Source organism: Carettochelys insculpta, chromosome 1 (assembly GCF_033958435.1).
Source record: "Carettochelys insculpta isolate YL-2023 chromosome 1, ASM3395843v1, whole genome shotgun sequence".
Taxonomy (NCBI): domain Eukaryota; kingdom Metazoa; phylum Chordata; order Testudines; family Carettochelyidae; genus Carettochelys; species Carettochelys insculpta.
This window is the reverse complement of record NC_134137.1, coordinates 146,192,896-146,212,650: the sequence shown is the minus strand read 5'-3', so window position 1 is coordinate 146,212,650 and position 19,755 is coordinate 146,192,896. Positions and strand designations below refer to the sequence as shown.

The following is a 19,755-nucleotide window of genomic DNA, read 5'->3' as shown; positions in this document are numbered from 1 at the left end:
GTTGCAGTCAGGGACTGTGGTAGGAGCCCAGTTGGGGAAGCGCGTGCTAGCTGAGCTCAGATCGGCAGAAGTGGGTCTGCCCCGCGGAAGCTCCTCACCTAAGAAATCATTTTGTTACTCTTTAAAGTGTCCAGGACTGCTGGTTTGCTTTGTGGCCAACCTGTTCATCCCTCCCTCATCATGTCAACCAGCTGGTTAGCTAAGGGCCCATGTATCCCAACCTGCTGTGTGTTAAGTTAAACTGTGTGCTAGTTCTACTGTGATTGTGGCTGATGGGGGCTAAGGTGGCGCTTGAGCCATCTAGGCTCACATATCTTTCAGTTTGAATGACTTTGTTCGTTACATAGCTCAGAACTCCAGATAAATCACAAGGCTGTCCCTAAGGTCAGCAGATTTCACTCAGAGGAGCAACTTATCTGCTAGAGCCTGATCTATAACGACATTGCATTAAAAATCTTTATATATAGAGAGAGATATAAAATAACATTTAAAAGAGATAAATAAGGAATGAGAATGACTCTGGGACCCCACATAACAATATTTTATTGTAAATTAGATACAGCCATTCAGTAATCCGCTTTACACTCTAAATCAGACATTCCCAACAAATTATATTATTTGGCCAAGTGGTTCAGATGAGCAGAGAGCTCCAACAGAAAGTCTAACTAGCCAAGGAAAAGAGCCAAATGAAACTGCAAATACAACCCCCTAGCTGTGTTTGTCAAATGCTGTTTACTGTAGGGCTGGGGCAGGAAGAGAGGACTCCCCCACGGCCCTCTCTTGCCACAGCAGCCTGGGGAAAGGCACCTGTCCTCACTGGAGCAGTCCTGCATGCCTCAGCCTCTCTCCTCTCTGAGGACCTGTGGTTGTGTGCCTGTGCAGCGCTTGATAGCTTGCTGGTTGGCCATGTAGTTTAAAGCAGTGGTTCCCAACCTTTTCACCAGTGTGGACCCTCAATCACCCCCAGCAAACCATTTGTGAACTCCTAATCCCCACCCCCAAACCATTTGCGGACCCCGGTCAAAGCCACTTCTAGCTGCTATGTACACTTAAAGGAAAAAAGAGACCACAACATAGATTTTTGGGCAATAACTAATAACATTATTGGAAAATATTTAATTTAAAGATAATTAATTGTAACTTTGCAATTTATTTAAAACTTATTTTCTTTCATCATTTTTACTAATATTTTTTCATGGACCCCCTGCAATACCTTTGTGGACCCCCAGGGGTCAGCAGACCCCAGGTTGGGAAGCACAGGTTTAAAGGGGAATTAGGTGAAGAGCCTAAACACCTCTGGGGATCTGGGACATAGTTACTACTGTGCATAGATATCGTGTTCACCTTGGCAACTGGAACAGAACTCAGCAGTCTTGCTTTCACTGCACACCTCTGTCAAGTGGCAGCTCTGAACAGTGCTAGACAGGTAGGAGTAGTAGGCATCCTTCAGTCTGCATAGACTATGGATCGCGCCCTTTATAGTTTCAATTTAGGACTTCATTTACAGCATCTACTGTGACTATGAAGACCCACACGAGAGTGACAGTCCTTGCTGCATCTCTTGCAGATGTGGGTGTCTGGCAAGTCCTTAGTGTGCTTTCTGTGCGCTTGCTTCTCCTCTACCTCTCTGAGGTCTCTCTTGCAGACATCTTTGTAGCGCAACTGGGGGCATCTGGGAGGTCTTTTGCCAGAGGCTAGCTCACCATACAGGATGTCTTTTGGAATCCTTCCATCATTCATCCTGTGGACGTGGCCAAGCCAGCGGAGCTGACGCTGCCTGAGGAGGGTGTGCATGGTTGGGATTCCAGCTTGCTTGAGGACAGCGGTCGGTTGGTCACTCTGTCCTTCCATGATGTTCCAAGGATGCGCCTGAGGCAGCGCAAGTGGAAGACGTTCAGCCTCTTTTCCTGGCGGGCATACAGGGTCCAAGTCTCACTGCCATAAAGGAGGGTGCTGAGGATGCAGGCTCTGTAGACTTGCATTTTGGTGTGTACACACAGCTTGTTGTTATTCCACACTCTGTTGCTGAGTCTGGACAGAGTTGTCGCCGCTTTTCCAATCCTCCTATTTAGCTCAGTGTCCAACGACAGGGTGTCAGTGATGGTGGACCCGAGGTAAACGAACTCGTGGATGACCTCTAACGTATAGATGTCAATGCTGATTGATGGGAATTCAGCAACATCCTGACCGAGTACGTTCGTCTTCTTTAGGCTGATGGTAAGCCCAAAGTCCTTGCACGCTTTGGAGAACTGATCCAGCAGTTTTTGAAGCTGGTCTTCTGTCTGAGACACTACAGCAGCATCGTCTGTGAACAGCATGTCTCTGATGAGGACCTCCTGCACCTTAGACTTAGCTTTCAGCCTTGCAAGATTAAACAGTTTCCCATCGGATCTTGTGTGCAGCAAGATGCCCTCTGTTGAAGGTCCAAAGGCATACTTCAGGAGGAGTGCGAAGAAGATCCCAAACAATGTTGGAGCAAGCACGCATCCTTGTTTGATGCCACTCCTGATTCTGAAAGCAACCGATAATGCGCCGTCATATTGGATGGTTCCTCTCATGTCTTCGTGGAACGACTAGATCATCTTGAGTAACTGTGGAGGACAGCCTATCTTGTGGAGCAATTTGAACAGACCATCCCTGCTGACCAAGTCAAAGGCCTTGGTCAGGTCGATGAAGGCTGTGTAGAGTGGCTTCCTCTGCTCCCTGCACTTCTCCTGCAGCTGCCTTAGAGAGAAGACCATGTCAACAGTAGACCTCTCTGTGCGGAATCCACACTGCGATTCAGGGTACACCCTCTCAACAATCTTCTGGAGTCTGCCAAGGATGACGTGAGCGAACAGTTTACCAGTGACGCTTAGGAGGGAGATTCCACGTTAGTTGTTGCAGTCGCTTCTGTCTCCTTTGTTCTTATACAACGTTACAATGTTGGCGTTGCGCGTATCCTGTGGAACCTCAACCTCTTTTCAGCACAGGCACAGTAGCGCATGTAGGGGTTCCAGGAGTGTGTCCGCAGCACACTTGATTACCTCTGGTGGCATACCATCCTGGCCGGGGCCTTTCCTGCTGCAATGCTGTCGATGGCTCTCTTCAGTTCATCCACAGTCAGTTCTTGATCCAGTTCGTCCATTACTGGTAGGAGCTCGACGACATCAAGGGCTGCGTCAACCACAACGTTCTCGCGTGAGTACAGCTCGGAGTAGTGCTCAACCCAGCGCTCCATCTGTTTGGCTTTGTCAGCGATGACTTCACCAGATTTGGATTTCAGAGGTGCCATCTTGTTCTGGGTGGGTCCTAATGCCTTCTTCATACCCTCGTACATTCCTCTGAGATTACCAAAGTCAGCACAGGTCTGGATGCTGCTGCATAGCTGGAGCCAGTGGTTGTTGGCACAGCACCTGGCTGTCTGCTGTACTGTTCTTCTGGCCGCTCTAAGTGCTTGCTGGGTACTCTGGCTCGGTGAGCGTTTGTACTCCAGGAGTGCAGTGCGCTTCTTTTCAATGACTGGAATCATCTCATCGGAGTTAGCTTCGAACCAGTCATTGGTGTTTCTAGCTGTTCTTCCAAACACCGACAAGGCCGTGTTGTAAACTGTATCCCTCAGATGTTGCCATTTGGATGTCACATCGGCACCCCCAGGGCCGCTGCGCAGATTTTCCTTGGGGGGTCTCTCTGAACTTTTCAGCTTTCTCCAAGTTTGCCGTCTTTCTGGTGTCAATGCGGGGCCTTCCAGCAGGTTTAGAGCGGTACAGCTTCTTGGATCTCAGCTTGAGCTTGGAGCAAACTAGCGAGTGATCTGTATCACAGTCAGCACTATGATAGCTGCGTGTCAGAAGGATATTTTTGAGGTTATTACGCCTAGTGATGACCACGTCTAGTTGATGCCAATGCTTCGAGCATGGGCGTCTCCATGACACTCTGTGCTGTGGCTTTGTTTGGAAGAATGTGTTTGTGATGCACAGATCATGGTATGTGCACAGTTCAAAGAGACGCTGTCCATTCATTTTTCCCACACCGAAGTGTCCTAAGCAGGAAGGCCATGAGGCCCAATCAGCTCCAACTCTTGCATTGAAGTCACCCAAGATGTACAGTTGTTCACAAGCAGGTATTTGCGCTACAGCAGCACTAAGCACGTCATAGAACTTGTCTTTTACTTCTGGTGTGGCGTACAGGGTTGGAGCATAAGCGCTGATCAGGTGGATGGGACCGGCGCAAGTTTGAAGCGTGATCCGAAGAAGTCTTTCTGATCTGCCCGGATCCTCGCATCTCACTGGACAGTCACCGCCTGCCTCAAACTGGGCAGCCCCCAGCCAATAGGGTACTGTCCTGCCACAGTTCACCTGCCTCGCTGGGTGCGTGAGGCTTAAGGTTCCTGAACCTGACAAGTGACTGAAATTTGGGCAGCAGGCAAACCAATAAGAAAATCAACAAGAAATGAGAAACATCAACAATTTAAGCTTGCTTGCTGGAATGTGCGGACCATGCTGACCGGCTTGACTGAAGATCTTCAGGCCATCAGTGACACCCAAAAGACCACTGTCATCAATGAGGAACTGAAGAGGCTCCGAGTTGATATCGCTGCACTGCAAGAGACGCGACTCGCAGATTCGGGATCTCTAAAGGAAAAGGACTACACCTTTTTCTGGCAGGGTAAAGCCCAAGAACAACCCAGAGAGCATGGTGTTGGCTTTGCTGTCAGAAACACCCTTCTACAAATGGTGGAATTAGGGCTAGACAACATGGTAGTAAAAACACCAGTATGCTGGCATGTGCTACCACTTACACCAGGCTGTTGAGAAGGCCTCTGTTAGGCTGTATTTAGACTGTCATTGTTTTGAAACAATTTGAGCAAGGCAAGTTGCATATATTATTTCAAAATACCTTATTCCAAACTTGGTGCCATCCAAAATATTTTGAACGTTCTGTTACCCCCTCACAATGAGGGGCAGTCAAACCAGAATACCATGCAGAAAATAGTAATGCTATTCTGTGCACTGCGAAAAGTCACAGCATTCCTATTTCAGAACACCTTTGTATCCTGAAATAGCACCCACAGTCTAAAGATAGCCTTACAGATTTAGCAACCTTTCCTTCTTCAACCAAGGACCAGGAAAGCTACATCTTAAGTATCATCCATTATGACATTACTGTTTTATTTAGAATCTCCAGTCCTCCAATCAGTCTTTTGGCAAAATACAATAATTCAAGACCTTGTGTTTCCAGTGTAAGAAAAAAAGCAGGAAAGTAAATGAATACATTTTTAATTATACGCTTGAGTCCATTTTGATATATCCTGTAGCAGTAGCAAGGCTACAGTTACACTACAGTGATCTGTTGACAGAAGTCACTGTTGGAAGAGGTTTCCTGACAAGACTTCGGTCCACAGAGTGCGGCCACACACAAAATCCGATTGGCAGAGCGCTCTGCTCTGTCGACAGAGCGGCCAGATTACCCAGCCACTCTCTCGACAAAACAGGCACCCAGAAGCACAGCAGACAAGGCTGCCCATTTTTCTGGATGCCCTTTATGTTGAGAGAAGCCCCTCTACTACTCCCTCCAAGTGTCCACACAATTTTTTTGTTAACAGAATCTGTTGACAGCAGCGTTATGCCTCATGGCTGAGAGGCAGAACGCTGCTAGCAAAAGTTCTGAGTTTTGTCAGCAACCTTTTTTGTTGTCAACAAACTGGGTTTTTGTCAACAAAACTTGCTAGTGTAACTGTAGTCAGAGGGTACAACCTCTTTTTCTTTTGTTTTCCAATTCACTTTTTAACTTAAGTTTAACAACGTTTTAGCCACAATATCACAAGGATCTTTGCTGAATTCCTGAAATGAATAAATTCATATTTCGTAACAACTTTCAGTCTTTTCTTGTAGTGATTATGAGCAAAACTTAACTGCTGGCATAAGTAGGTTAAATTCTGCTGATACATTTTTAAACATTATGTTAAATTCCTCTTTAATAACTTAAAACAAACAAACAAACAAAAGGGCAGTAATCTCTTACTAACTCTGGATTAACCAAACTGGGGTATTAATCTGATCAGAATTTGTTGAAAGTTTTGTGCAGCACAATAATTCCTGTAAAACTTGTGCGAGCAGCCTGCTAGCATCATAGGGAGCATGGTAGGATCTACAGGTTTAAAAGTTTCTGGAGACTGAGGTTTTCTTGGCTCTGGTCCAGATGTTTTCTCATTCATATTTGGTAAATGCCTAGTGTCATTCATGTACCAATACGCAGTAAAGATTTTTCAGTTCTGACAGTTTTAAGTAACAAATTGCCAGAGTAATATATTTTATGTTAGGTCTGGCAAGCTCTAAGTTATTCAAATTGTAAAAAAAAAATAATAATTTACTGGTTTAGGATATCTTTTTATGTCAGTAGAACTCACATACGGGTTTGAAAAAAAAAATCTGTGATCCAGTGGCACATGCAGGCTGGAATTATGGTATCCAAAGGGCTTCAGGACAATATATTTTGCAATTAAGTGGAAGGATGGTGGTGTCTTAGGTCTGTTCTTATTGTGGTTTAGAGCAAAACACTATCTGTGGGGACAGAAGCTGATTCAGAATAAAACTGATGAGGGGAAAGAAAGAAGTCATAACACTCAATTCTCTCCTTGGAATTTCTCTCTTCCCATTCCTATTGCCTTTATAATCCATATTAATTCTATTACTCTTTAAAAAATACATATATATTATAACTTGAAGGAAGTACATTCAAATTCAGAGTGTTGGTCAATTGTTGAAAGAGACAGCAACAGGATCAGTTCACAGATTAAAGTAGGGCAAATAGTAAATATTCTTTCTGGAGCAGGGAGCCCAAGTAATAGTTCTTGCAGAATTTATGCTTTCATTTAAAAATATTAAGATAACATTCCAATGTGAATTGGAGCTCCATTAGCTGTACTGATGTTCATAATTCACAAAGGACTAGACTTAGGCCTATGCTACATTTTTATAATGGCATAGTTATGCTGGTCAGGGATGTGAAAAACCACATTCCCTAGCAGGGGTGTGGGGCCCAGGACAGCGCCCCCGCGGCATGTGCCCTATGCCCCATGCCACCTATTCCTGCCTCTGCCTCACTTCCACTTCACTTGCCACTCCAGTTAGTGATGCTGGGAGCTGTAGGAGTAGAGCTGTTTAAGGCTGGGTTTCTCCACTTCCTGCCATCACCAGTGAGTGAAAGGGTGGGCCCTACCTCTGCTGATGATGCCAGACTGCCGCCAGTTTCTCAGGCCAACCTTGACCCCATGCTTCTACAACCTTCTGAAGCATGGGGCCCCGGGCAGTTGCCCTGAACTGTCCTATGGAGGGTATGGATTTGCCCCCAGCTTCATAGCTATGCCGTAACTTCTGTTGTCATTGCTAAAATTGTTCAGCGAGTTGGTGTTCTTACACCAGCAGAATTGCTCCTGTTGTTGGCATATGTTGTATTTACAATAGGGGCTAAACACTCATGGGCTCTGTATTACAGACCTAATCCTAGGGTAGCATTGAAAACCCTTGGGCACCAAAATAACCAGCAGCCATGCCACATTAGCAGCATAACCAGCTATCAGTGTCACATTACTGTTTCTTAAGAAAACTATAAGCAGCAGCAAAGACAGACATTAAAACTGTTTATATTGGTCTTTTATTATGTTGCTTCCACGCCCTCTGTTCTGACAGTAATACCAGCCTTATTTACTAGTTTATCAGCCTCTCACACATACCTCTCCATATCTTTTACATGCTGCCCTTTACTCACATAGCCCCCTTTATTGCATTCCAGTCTCTGCCTGAGGAGGGAAATTAACTTAAAGGACTTTTCTGTATGCAGGGTGGCCAGAGTCCTGGGCAAGGCCAGGGAGAGGAGATGTGGCTCTGGGCCCCTAGAAGGAATGAAGCCTCAAGTGGAAGGGAGCCAAACTCCCAGTTGGCCGTTCAATGCTGCTCCCATGGCGTCACCAAGGAGCTCCAGGACTCTAGCAGCAATATGAAGGCCCTGGGGGTCTGGCTGCTGCAGCAGTGGCCCAGGCAGCTACACCTTTTGCCCCCTCTATCAATGGTCCTGGTGGTAGGATCCTTAAAGTGCTGCCATGGGCTGGTATAAGCAGCTTTTTCTTGCTGGAACACCGTACTGGCCTGTTTTCATCTCTGCCCTGCCTTCTGATCAACAATTAGATCCAGTAAAGTTAGAAGTTTCATAAAATGCTACTCTCTATATAAAATGTTCCTCTGATCCCCAGTTCAATACTAGTGTGGATTTTATACAAGATACCATATTCCAGCCAATCAGTTTTATTGTAAATGAAAAAGGACAGGCAGAGGAGATAGTATGAAATGGTTAGAGCAATCAGACAGCTATATATGACTTCAGAGTCCTGTATCGGGTTTGTAGCAGCACTGGTGAGCTTGGAACCCTTCCAAAGCTGCGATGAATCTATTAATCCTTTGTTCACAGCTTCAGTTTGTAGAGAAGTTGTTACTGAGGTGAGACGTGGGTGGGACTGAGGACAAAATGAAGAAGATGTGCTTTCTCTTTATATCCTTTGACAGGTGCTTTGTACATCTCTTGCCCCCAGCACAAGCTTACAGGACACAGGACAGAGAAGCACTTGGATAAAATCTCTGTCCACAGGCATGTCCCTACATATCCTGCTGACTCAGTGGCATAGCTCATGGCTTCTCCAGTGGGTTCATAGCACTCAGTGCTTTTTTTTTAGAAAAAAATTAAAAGGTGGTGGAACTCCCCACAAGCCCAAACCACCCCCAGGCTTAATGCCTCACAGACCCAAACTGCTCAAAGGCTTACCCCTGCAACTCTAAACTGCCCCTCCCTTCTCCAGGCAGCTTAACCCCCTCACAGCCCCAAACAGCCCTGCTTCTACCACCAGGCTCAACCTCTCACTGCCCCAAACCACACACCCCCAGCTTAATTCCCCCTGAAGCCCCAAATTGCACCACCAACCCAGGATTCAGTGACTTACCTTACCCAGGCCAGGAACTCTGCATGCTGCCACCCCCTGCTGCTCCTTTGCTGGTCCATTTGCTCTTCACCACGGCTGCATGGCTTTCCCCCAGCTCTCCAGCTCCTCCTACATAAAGTGTGGCAGGGGCAGCTCCCAGCTGTTGACAGCTGTTAAACCAGTTAAATTGAGTCCTCTTTCAATATGGCAGAGGCAGGAGCTGCAAATGGCTCATTAAAGAGCCACATGTGGCGTGGAGCTGCCCAGCCACCTTCCAAAATGGCAGTGCCAGAAAAAAAGGTGCCAGAGCATCATTTGATGGTGTTTCCAGCAGAAAAAAAGCCCTGATTGTACTGTTGATTGCCCTTGATGGGCCATTAAGCAGGCTGGGTAGTACCGATGTCAATCTGTCACCCAGACATGCAGCACAAGTTTGAGAGGTCAATATACCACACACATTTATAACTCAAGATACAAAGATGATACATACATACAAATAAGCTTATCACATTTAGGAAATCATAACTTTTCCATTGATACCTAGAGCTCTGAACAGAAAACAATTTGTATGCATGGATATAAAGCAGTACTCTCAGGACCAAAGGGCTCTCTCAGGAAAAGCAGTGACAAAATGCAGGGGGAGGGATAGTCCAGTGGTTTGCGTTTTGGCCTGCTAAACCGAGGGTTGTGAGCTCAATCCTTGAGGAGGCCATTCAGGGACTGGGGCAAATAGATGTCAGGGATGGTGCTTGGCCCTGCCAAGAGAGCAGTGGACTGGACAAGATGACCTTGGGAGGTCCCTTTCAGTTCTAGGAGATGTGTATCTCTGACTATATACATATATATAAAAGGAGCAAAACTTGGAGCTGCTGTTCCCAGTGCCCCATGCCAGCTGGTTCTCCAGCATGGCTGTACGGCACTCTGTCCTGCCCCTGGGGTGGGCACCAGGCTCAATGGCACACCCCTTGACAGGAGTTGCAGACAGCTGCATGGAAGGCCACACAGCTGTGCCAGAGAGGCTGCCAGCACAGGAGTCTGGCTTTTGGGGGCAATGCTCCATGTTCTGCTCCTTTCACCACTGTGGTTCCTGGAAGAGTTCTGTAGATACTGAGTTATATCCACATCTGTGAATATAAATTTGTACCTGTGTAGGGCTCTGCTGATACCTTACATGGCATATCTTGTATGACTTGTCTCAATTTTGCAATATTGGTATTTGTAATATTATAAATGGTCACCCATATTCCATCCAGCACTACATCCTTCTCTAAAGTAATCCATAAATCCCCTGCTCTCTCCTCCATATTCCACATGTATCATGAAACCTGCAAGACAACAGCTACCTAACAATGTCTAGATTGCAGGGCATGGGGGATGTGGACACTTGGCATCTATTTAATACATAACCATTAAAAATAAAGCATACATGTTCATATCATTGTATTTATTTCTGTCTCTCTCCACATGTGCATCATGTGCCCATCATCTAAAGCAGGGGTGCACAAAGTGGGGTGCAGACCTCTTCAAGGGAGGTGTGAAATTTCCTAAACAGGGCACAGTATAATCAACTGCTGGGTCTCAGGCTCATCCATCTTATTTAAAATGTTGAAATATGTTAGTTTTTAAATATGTATACTCACATTTATATTCTAATTAATAACGTTTCTATGTTCTGCATACTCATTTTTTTACATGTGCCAAAAGGGTTTTTTTTCCATAGGAATGTAACCAAAATTTCTGTCAGTTTGGATGACGCTCAATAGGTATGTGTCTGGCTGGCGGGGAGGTGAGGCTTCTAATTGCAAGGATGAAAAGTGGGGCCAGACGTAAAAAGTTTGTTCACTCCTGGTCTAAAACTTTGTTTTTGCTACTGCCTTTGTGTGGGTGAATACCAGTGTTACAGTCAAGGTAGCTCCGCATGCATGCAGGGCTTTGCCCCCATAGAATTAGTGTCAGGATCTGGTCCTAAGAATGGAAGCTCTTGTGAGCAAAAAATGCATCCTTGTGCACCTAGCACAACACAGCGTTGATCCTGATTGTGGCTCTGAGTACTAGTATAACATAAATAATAAATAATGGTGCAGGAGGATGAACTGGAAATGAAAGAAAGAGTAATATATCAGAGGAACTTGCTTTAATTTCACTCACCAAGGACATGGGAGGAAGTTGGTCTTCAGATTTATTAGAAATCATCTACCAGAGAGTCCTGCAAAAGAGCAGTGGTCAGAAACAGCAACCTGATAGACTAGCTGGGCTTACCAGGATCATTGAACTTACAAGCTACTTATCAGTAACTTACAAGTATCAGTGGAGAAAAATGATTATCAGTTTAGGTATCTGGTAAATTTTTCACATTCCAAAGTAATGGAGGTTGAATCAAATTCACTGTAGGTGCCAACTGATAAAGTCAAATAGTAACTGAAAGATATAGGAGTTAATAATTATAGCACAGTCATGCAGTAAACAGCAGGCAGCAAAAAGAGGAATTTAGGGTGTAGCATTGTAATTGCACTAATAAATTGTAAAGACCAATGAGATGTGCAAAGAATGAAGCAAAAACTGAAATAAAGAGGAGCTAATGAGGAATTCAACGAGTCTGGATTAAAACATGCAAGATTCTTGTTTGTGATTGACAACAGTGAAAGATATAATGCAGTACAATTTTTATGGGATTGTAGAGAGGCATGGATGTCAGCAAAGGTCTTTGCCCATGAAAACTTATGCTACAAAATATCTGTTAGTCTATAAGGTGCCACAGGTCTTGGTTTTGAAGATACAGACTAACTCGGCTACCACTCTGGTACTTGTCACCTGAAAGAAATTGCCTAAACACTCCTTGCTGTTCTCCCATATACCATTCCTGTAGAACTACAAAAATTAATGCATTCACAATTGCATTTAAATACACTGGACTCCAACTCTATCGACCCAGTTCAATTAAGTTCATTTAGTAGCATATTGCAGGAATTTGTCAGTCTGCCATATACCAGTTCTTCACCAGGTGGCAAGGGAGAGCTCAATTCAAATGTTGGTTTGTACTGCATGAGACCTCACTGAATCTATTAGTTAGAATGCAAAATTTAGTTTTAAATTGAACCTTAACTGTGATTTCAAACAGCAGAACAGTCTTTCATGAGACGTGTGAGAAGGTATTTCTTAAGACTTTAATTTTCTTCTGACAAATCACTTGAAAAACTGTGTAGAGAGGATCCTTGATCTGAATGTGGACCTCATTTCTAATGGCAGAAAGCTTCAGAAGAGAAAGGGCTCTCTATTCCCTCTATTACTGAAGAGAGAAAATTCCTCTGGTCACTGTAAATATACATGAACTTATATTTCATGGGATGTGGGCTCTCCCAGAAGCTTGAGAGTGCAAAGAGCTAATTTTCAAGCAGTCAGGATTTTATCCTGAGGTCCTAAAAAGTATTCCCCATAAGATGAGTGCTTGTATGGCCACCCAGGAGAGATTCAGGTGGTGCCCAGCTGATTCGTTGAGCATCTACAACCACCCCCAGTGGGTAACATGGGTTTCTGTTGGTGGAGCACTTAGGCACAGAATTTATTTCACCCGAGTGGAAAAAATGAGAAGAAACACTAGTCCTAAGTGCCCTTGGTCACTCTCTTTTGGGGGCTTGCTGAAAGAGGCAATGCAGGCTGATTACTGTGTTGAGAGGAGATATAAACAACAGCAGAACAATTGAGTGTGCTCCCATGAGATTCTCCATTTCCACCACCTTAACAAAGGTGAATCACTAATCTGGGGTAGGCAGGCATGGTTCCAGAGAAGTGGCTTTCCTAGGAGTAATGGCAAATATGCTGACACTCTACTACTACCCCTTTACTTCAGGAAGAAGTGGGATTTGGTGGTGTGTGATGTGGTCTGGCCAAAGCACTTCTAATACCTGAGTCATTCTCACTGGCGGGTGGGATGGAAGTTAGGCATTGCTGCAGGAGGGGGTCATTTTACTATTTACTTGCATGTGTGTGTATATTTTTATGTATGTTATATTGCCATGTTTTTCAAAGGACCAGACTGTGTTCCCTTTCACAATCCGGGAGTTTATACACACTCTGGGAGTTCATTTCGGGTTCTGTCTAGACTGCAGGCTTCTGTCAACGGAAGTTTTGTGGACAGTGCACGCATCCAGACTGTAGATCTCTTGGAAGAGGTCTGTTGGTTTGGAGCGTTCTGTCAACATCCCTGTACACTTTGTTCCCCGAGGAAGAAAGGCTGCCTCAACAAAGGGTTTTTTTTCCCAACATTTGGTCCCATGTGTATGTGAACTGCACAATTTGGGTATTGTGCCAATCGTTCTCAGCAATCTAGACACAGCCTGGGAGTGGGGAAGTTCTGCCTGCAAAGTCAGTGTTCGGTTTCTCCAGGTTTTGGGATGGGTTTAGTCAGTGCCTTATTTGTTCAAAAAGCAGAGCCAGTACTCAGATGGGTCCCTGCCCCTCACCTTCAGCCAATTCCAAGGCTGGGGCTGCCAAGGTTCCGGTACTCAGTACCAGCAAGTACCAGCACAAAAAAAAAAAAAGCACTGAGGTTAGTTAGTTAGTTGTTTAGTTAATTGTCAGAAATGACCCTAGACATATTGAACCTGGCCTTTTTTGTTGCTACTGCATGGGAAAATGTTTGTGTGTCTTTATTTTAAAATGCCATAAAAATGTTTTCAGGCTTATTGATATCATGCAAGTCATCCCTGTAGACTCATCATATGGCCTCTTCTGAGTATTATTCCTCTGGATGTTGTCAGTAAGACGAAGCAAAGTCTGACCTCAGTCAAGTAGCATTTTTCTTATTGGTTAAGCACAGCAGCTGCCCAGGGGCCTGGGCAATTTCAAAGGGCCTAGGAGAGTGTAGCTAAGGTAGGCTTCATGTCTGCCTCTGCCTTGTGCGGCTCCCAGGTGCAGCTTTCACCATCCCTGGTGGGGTGTGTCTCTGCATGCTTCCTCTGCCTGACCACTGACTCCACAGCTCCCACTGGTGAGGAACTGCAGTCAATGGGAGTTGCAGGGGTGGTGTCTGCAGACAGCGACATGTGGAGACCCCTCAGGCCCTCCCTGCGTAGCAGCTGCTGCCAGAGGGGTATGCTGGTCACTTTTAGGAGCTGCACAAGGTAAGTACAGGCCCCAGAACCCTTTCCCACACCTAATTTCCTTCCTAGAGCCCACACCCCTCACCCTCAGCAGCTCATCCTCCTGTCCCAGCTCAGAACCCACGCTCTACACCTTCTGTACCCCAACCCCATGCCCCAGTCCAGAGGCTGTACCCAAACTCCCTCCCAGAGCCTGACACTCCCACATCCAAACTGCCCCCTGGAGCCTGCATCCCCTCTTGCACCCAAATTCCTTCCCAGAGTCAACACTCCTCAACTCCTGCACCCCAATCTCATGCCCCAGCCTAGAGCCCACACCCAAACTCCCTCCCATAGCCTGCATCCCTTTCTGCACCAAACAACCTTCCTGCACAACCATCTTCCTGTCCCAGCCTGGTGAAATGGGTGACAGAGGGCGGGGAGGGAAAGCAGGGGGATGGCGTGAGTGGGGACAGAGCGCTGGAGAAGGGGAAGAGTAGGGGTTTGGTTTCAGGTAAGTGGCAGGGCAAAGGTCTTTGAGTTTGCAGGAAGTTGGCAGCCCTAGCAGGTGGGCATGTGGAAGCCCAGGCAGAAGAACAGGCCCAGCAGCACAGCTGGCATCCTGCTGGGCACCAGCCAGCACAGGTGCAGTACTGCCCACACAGGCACAGCTTATGGGCATGCAGAGGGTCCATTGCCTATTCTGCCCTGGGGCCCAGAAGTGGTGTCAGTGGGCTTGTCAGTTGGTACAGGATGGCAAAAAAGAACTCTGAAGTGGCGCATTTACCCCAGCGGAGGATGTGGCCCCTATAAGCAGAAGTTACTTTGCCTCTTACTGCAGCCATTCCCAAAGCCATTCACTTCCTCTGAAAGCATCAGGCTGATGAAGGCAGCACTGCGAAGGAAACAAATAAGCAAAGGGACCAGAGGGCAGAAATCTCACTACAGTATTGTGCAAAGCATGTGCCACGGCAGGTATAACTGATTATAATGGGATGGGAATGTGCCAAGTGATGGGCTAGGGATGATTTCTTGGCCTTTATCCAGTCAGGCACCTGAGACAATAAGGTGGGAAACTCATTTTTACAGAGCTGCTAGAACTTTAAAGCAAATAGCTCAGTGGTGTGAGCATTGGCCTGCTAAACCCAGCTTGGGACTTCTCCTTGGGGGGCATTTACGGATTCAGGCAAAATAGAAAAGAAGGAAAAAAAGGGGTGGGGGGAATGGTGCCTGGCCCTGCCGAGAGGGCAGGAGACAGGTCTCCACGACCTCCTGAGGTCCCTTCCGGCTCTGTGAGATGTGTATCTCCAACTGACTCTCCCAGGAGACCAACCCACCAGTGGAATACCGGCAAACGCATTTACATGGAGCGCTCTGCGCCGAGCCAGTTCACCCCACCCAAGGCGCAACAGGCTCAGGGGGAGCTAAGGGACAAAGAGCCCACCTGGGCAGGCGGGGTATAACCCCGAGAGAAAGCCAGCCCGGGGGCAGCCCCCAGAGGTGAGCCACCCGCCACTCTCCAGAGGCCCCGGGTTATGGAGGGGGAGGGCAACGTGGTCGCTGCCGTGGGGGTAGCGCCCCGCTCTCGGGCGCATTGGCACGGAGGGTAGAAGGCGCGCGGGGCGACCGAGCCACCTCCTCCGACAACACGGCCCTGCTAACCCGTGCGATAAGCTCCGCGCTCGGCTCCGGTGTACGTGACGGTCTCCCGCAATGAAACCCACGGGCGGTGGGAAAGGGGCACTGGCCCCTGACGGCGTGTGTGTGGGGGGTTCTACTGCCACCTCCTTTCCCTGCTCCAGCAGGCAGCGAGGGGGAGCGGAGGGCTCCTCTTCATGGGCCCACGGACCTCCCTGCCCGTCACATGCTCGGGAAGTTCCCTCGCCTTTGGAGACCTTTCCCCGCCCTCAGTAGATCAGCCGGCGCTGTGGGGGAGGCGGTGGGGCTCCCCGCCCGCGGCGCGCTGAGGGACTGGGCAGATCCCGCGCGCAGCGCTGCCGCGGGGGGAGTGACTCCGGCGGGCTGGGGAGCGCGGCGACACAAGCTCCCGCGGGGGCGGCTGCCTCCTGCCCTCCCCTTTTCTCCAATAGCCCGGTCCCCCCACCCCGCCCCCCCGGCCAGCGACAGCCCCGGCGCACACAGGGCGCCCTGCGGTCAGCATGAGCCTCCCGCTGCCCGCGCCGGGACCGGCCCCTGCGGGCTCTACCTCGGCAGCAGCAGCCGCCGCCCGCTGAGTGCCCCGGGACCGGGCCACCCCTGACCCCGCAGCCCACTGCCTGGCCGCCAGCATGTCCGCCCAGAGCCTGCTGAACAGCGTCTTCTCCTGCTCCTCCCCGGCCGCCGCCGCCTCCCCCTCCTCCAAGAGCCTCTCCAAGCGGAGGCTCCGCCAGACCCGCAGCCTGGACCCGGCCATCATCGGCGGCTGCAGCCGGGAGGAGGCGGACAGGCCGGGCCGGAGGGCGGCCGGCGGCCCCTCGGCGGAGTGCCTGGCCGCCTTCTCCTCCCGCGCCCTGCTGCGGCCGGCGGGCGGCGCGCTCTGCGGCTCGCGCTCCACTCCCAGCACCCCGCTGGAGAAGTCCCCCGCGGGCAGCTTCCACTTCGAGGACGAGCCGAGCCCACGGGGCGGCAAGCGGCACACGGCCTGGGAGCTGCCCTTCCTAGCGCGCCCGCCCGCCGCCGCCGCCGCCCCCAACAGCCTCTTCGCTGCCCCCCGCAAGTGGCTGCAGCAGCGGAAGGGCCCGCCGGCGCCCAGCAGCCCCCCCGCCGCCTGGCGAGCGCAGGTAGGACGCCCCCTGCCGCGCCACAGCGCCCCCCGCCGGCCCGGGGGCTCGCGCCCGCTGGACACGCCCACTTCCCCGGGGTCCTGCTGCCCGGGGGCGGGCGGCCCTGGTTCCTGCAGGGTGGGTCTCCTCCCCCTCCCGCGCCAGTCCTGCTCACTCTCCCCGCGCCTTGGGTTCCCGCCCCGCCTTGGGGCTCGAGGCTGAAGGGGGAGTTGGGTGCCCGGGGAGGCTGGGGCAGGTGCTCTCTTTGGCCTGTCCGTGGCGATGGGAGAGCACTTGGCAGGCTCCGCCGACAGCCGCCTGCAGGAAAGTTAGGAGTGGCTCTGTGGTGCGTTTTCAGCCTGGGCTGAGTCGAGAGAAGCTCGCGGGTAGAGCACAGGCGTCCTGCTGTGTGGTCAGTTACATCCCCTTCCCCACGTGACTTTTGATATTAACTGCTGAGCACTCTTCAAAGAGCAAGCCACGCTGTTTCACATAGACTTCTTTAAAGAATACGTAGAGGTTTTAATCTTAAACTCGTTGACTGGCTGGCAGGTTAAACTTTTGTGTTTGATGTTTCTAAGTTTAATTCCTTATATAGCTGTATTAGGCACATACAACTCTCCCCTCCCACTCTAACACCTCATAAACTTGTATATGTAACAGCTTCTAACAAGATATTTTTATGTGTACACCCAGTGATGTCAGTTTATCTGCTCACAAAGATGTGTTAGAGCCACATAAAGAGTCACAGTATTGCAAAACAACCCTAGTTTAACAATGCAAATATGTATTGGTTTAGTTTAGATGTCTTATATGCTGCAGTTGTAGTTGGTTGACAAGGCTATGAAAATTATGTGGCATTGTTAGTGCATTGTAATTGGGATGAAGATTGATTTAAGTTTAGCTGTAAACTGTTTATTTACATGTGTATGTGGCACAAGTTCTTTCTTCTCCATTTGGTACACAGTTTCTATTGCATTAACTATTTGTGTTAATAGTTTTTGCATACATTCAAACCACAATTAGAGGGTAACTTTTTCCCTTAAGGACAGTAAGGCAAAGATATAAGGTACGTTTCTCACTCTTGAAAGAGAATTTTGTTTGAGCCAGAAAGCTTGTCTGTCACCAACAGAAGCTGGTTCAATAAAAAAACAAACAAAAAACACTGCCTTACCACCTTGTCTTTCCAATAGAGAGAGATTCTTCCATTATACATAACCATTTCGGTAGCAGCTAATGATATCTCATCAACCATTCCAGTACTGATGTAGAATTCTTAAGTAAAATGCTAATGTGGGTATGATTTGTGGGTCAAAATGAAGCTGAAAACTATCATGACAGATGAATAGAGGGCAATTATAAGAGCAAAATATAACAGTAAACATAAAAGCTCTAATATCTGTTAGTGTTTCATGGTGACAAAGAGCTGTGTACTTGTATGTAAAGGCGACTAGAGATTATGTACATGGTTTTGAAATTAAAATCAGTGAAAGTTTTGGTCAGCAATTTTTCAGAATTTTCTAGATGTGTTCATATGTTAAATAATTTAGAAGTTATATTAAGCAGATGTCAAAGAAAATGTATGGGAGTAGCAATTTCATTAGCAAGAACCTGCATAATGAGAAACTGGACAAAGTAATATGGACTATAAATGTAAGAATAAGTTAAGGGCAGGAATATAGATCCTCTGTCATAGTGAGTTCTGAACTGCGAAATAACATTTTCTAAGGTAATTAATCATAGAATCATAGAACAATAGAGCTGGAAGAGACCAAAAAAAGCCATCAAGTCCAGCCCCTTGCCCTAGGCAGGACCAGACCCATCAGATCAGCCCAGCCAGGGCTTTGTTGAGGCAAGACTTAAACACCTCCAGGGATGGACACTTCACTACTTCTCTGGGTAGACCATTCCAATGCTTCACCACCCTCCGAGTGAAAAAGTTTTTCCTTTCAACCTGGACCTTCCCGACTGCAACTTGAGACTATTGTTCTGTGTTCTGCCATCCGTGACCACTGTGAACAGCCTCTCTCCAGCTTCTTTGCAACCTCCCTTCAGTAAGTTGAAGGCTGTTATCAAGTCCCCCATCAGTCTTCTCTTCTGCAGACTAACAGTCCCAATTCCCTCAACCTTTCTTCATAGGTCATATGCTCCAGCCACCTAATTATTTTGGTTGCCCTCTGCTGGACCCTCTCCAGGTCCACATCCTTCCTATAATTGGGGGCCCAGAACTGGACACAGTACTCCAGATGCAGCCTCACCAAAGCTGAATAAAGAGGAATAAACAATCACTTCTCTGGATCTGCTGGCAATGCTCCTCTTGATGCAACCTAATATGCCATTAGCCTTCTTGGCTACAATGGCACACTGTTGACTCATGTCCAGCTTCTCGTCCACTACAACTCCCAGGTCCTTTTCTGCAGAACTACTGAGCCAGTCGGACCCCAGTCTGTAACAATGCTTGGGATTCTTCCAGCCCAAGTGCAGGACTCTGCACTTGTCGTTATTGAACCTCATCAGATTTCTTGCAGCCCAGTCTTCCAATTTGTCTAAGTCACTCTGGACCCTATCCCTACCCTCCAGCTTATCTACCTCTCCCCCTCGCTTAGTGTCATCCGCAAACTTGCTGAGGGTGCAATCCAGCCCCTCATCCAGGTCATTGATAAAAATGTTGAACAGAACAGGACCCAGAACCGAACCTTGGGGCGCTCCACTAGAAACCGACTGCCATCCCGATATCAAGCCATTGATCACTACCCACTGGGCCCAACCTTCTAGCCAGCTTTGTATCCGTCTTACTGTCCATTTATTCAATCCACTTTCCTTTAACTTGCTGACAAGAATATTGTGGGAGACCGTATCAAAAGCTTTGCTAAAGTCAAGATAAATCACATCCATTGATTTTCCCCTATCCACCGAGCCAGTTATCTCATCATAGAAGCTAACCAGATTGGTCAGGCATGACTTG

The 19,755-nt window shown here is 47.9% G+C and overlaps 1 protein-coding gene across 1 annotated transcript in view; it reads left to right on the top strand.

The window, feature by feature from the left end:
* The first annotated feature begins 15,987 nt into the window (after window positions 1-15,987).
* The window catches only part of ARHGAP6 (Rho GTPase activating protein 6), a 479,646-nt gene continuing 475,878 nt past the window's right edge, over window positions 15,988-19,755 (top strand). Inside the window, exon 1 of the mRNA XM_074992808.1 lies at window positions 15,988-16,808. Coding sequence (XP_074848909.1) covers window positions 16,317-16,808 — 492 coding nt within the window. The 5' untranslated portion in view covers window positions 15,988-16,316. The remainder of the gene's footprint in view (window positions 16,809-19,755) is intronic.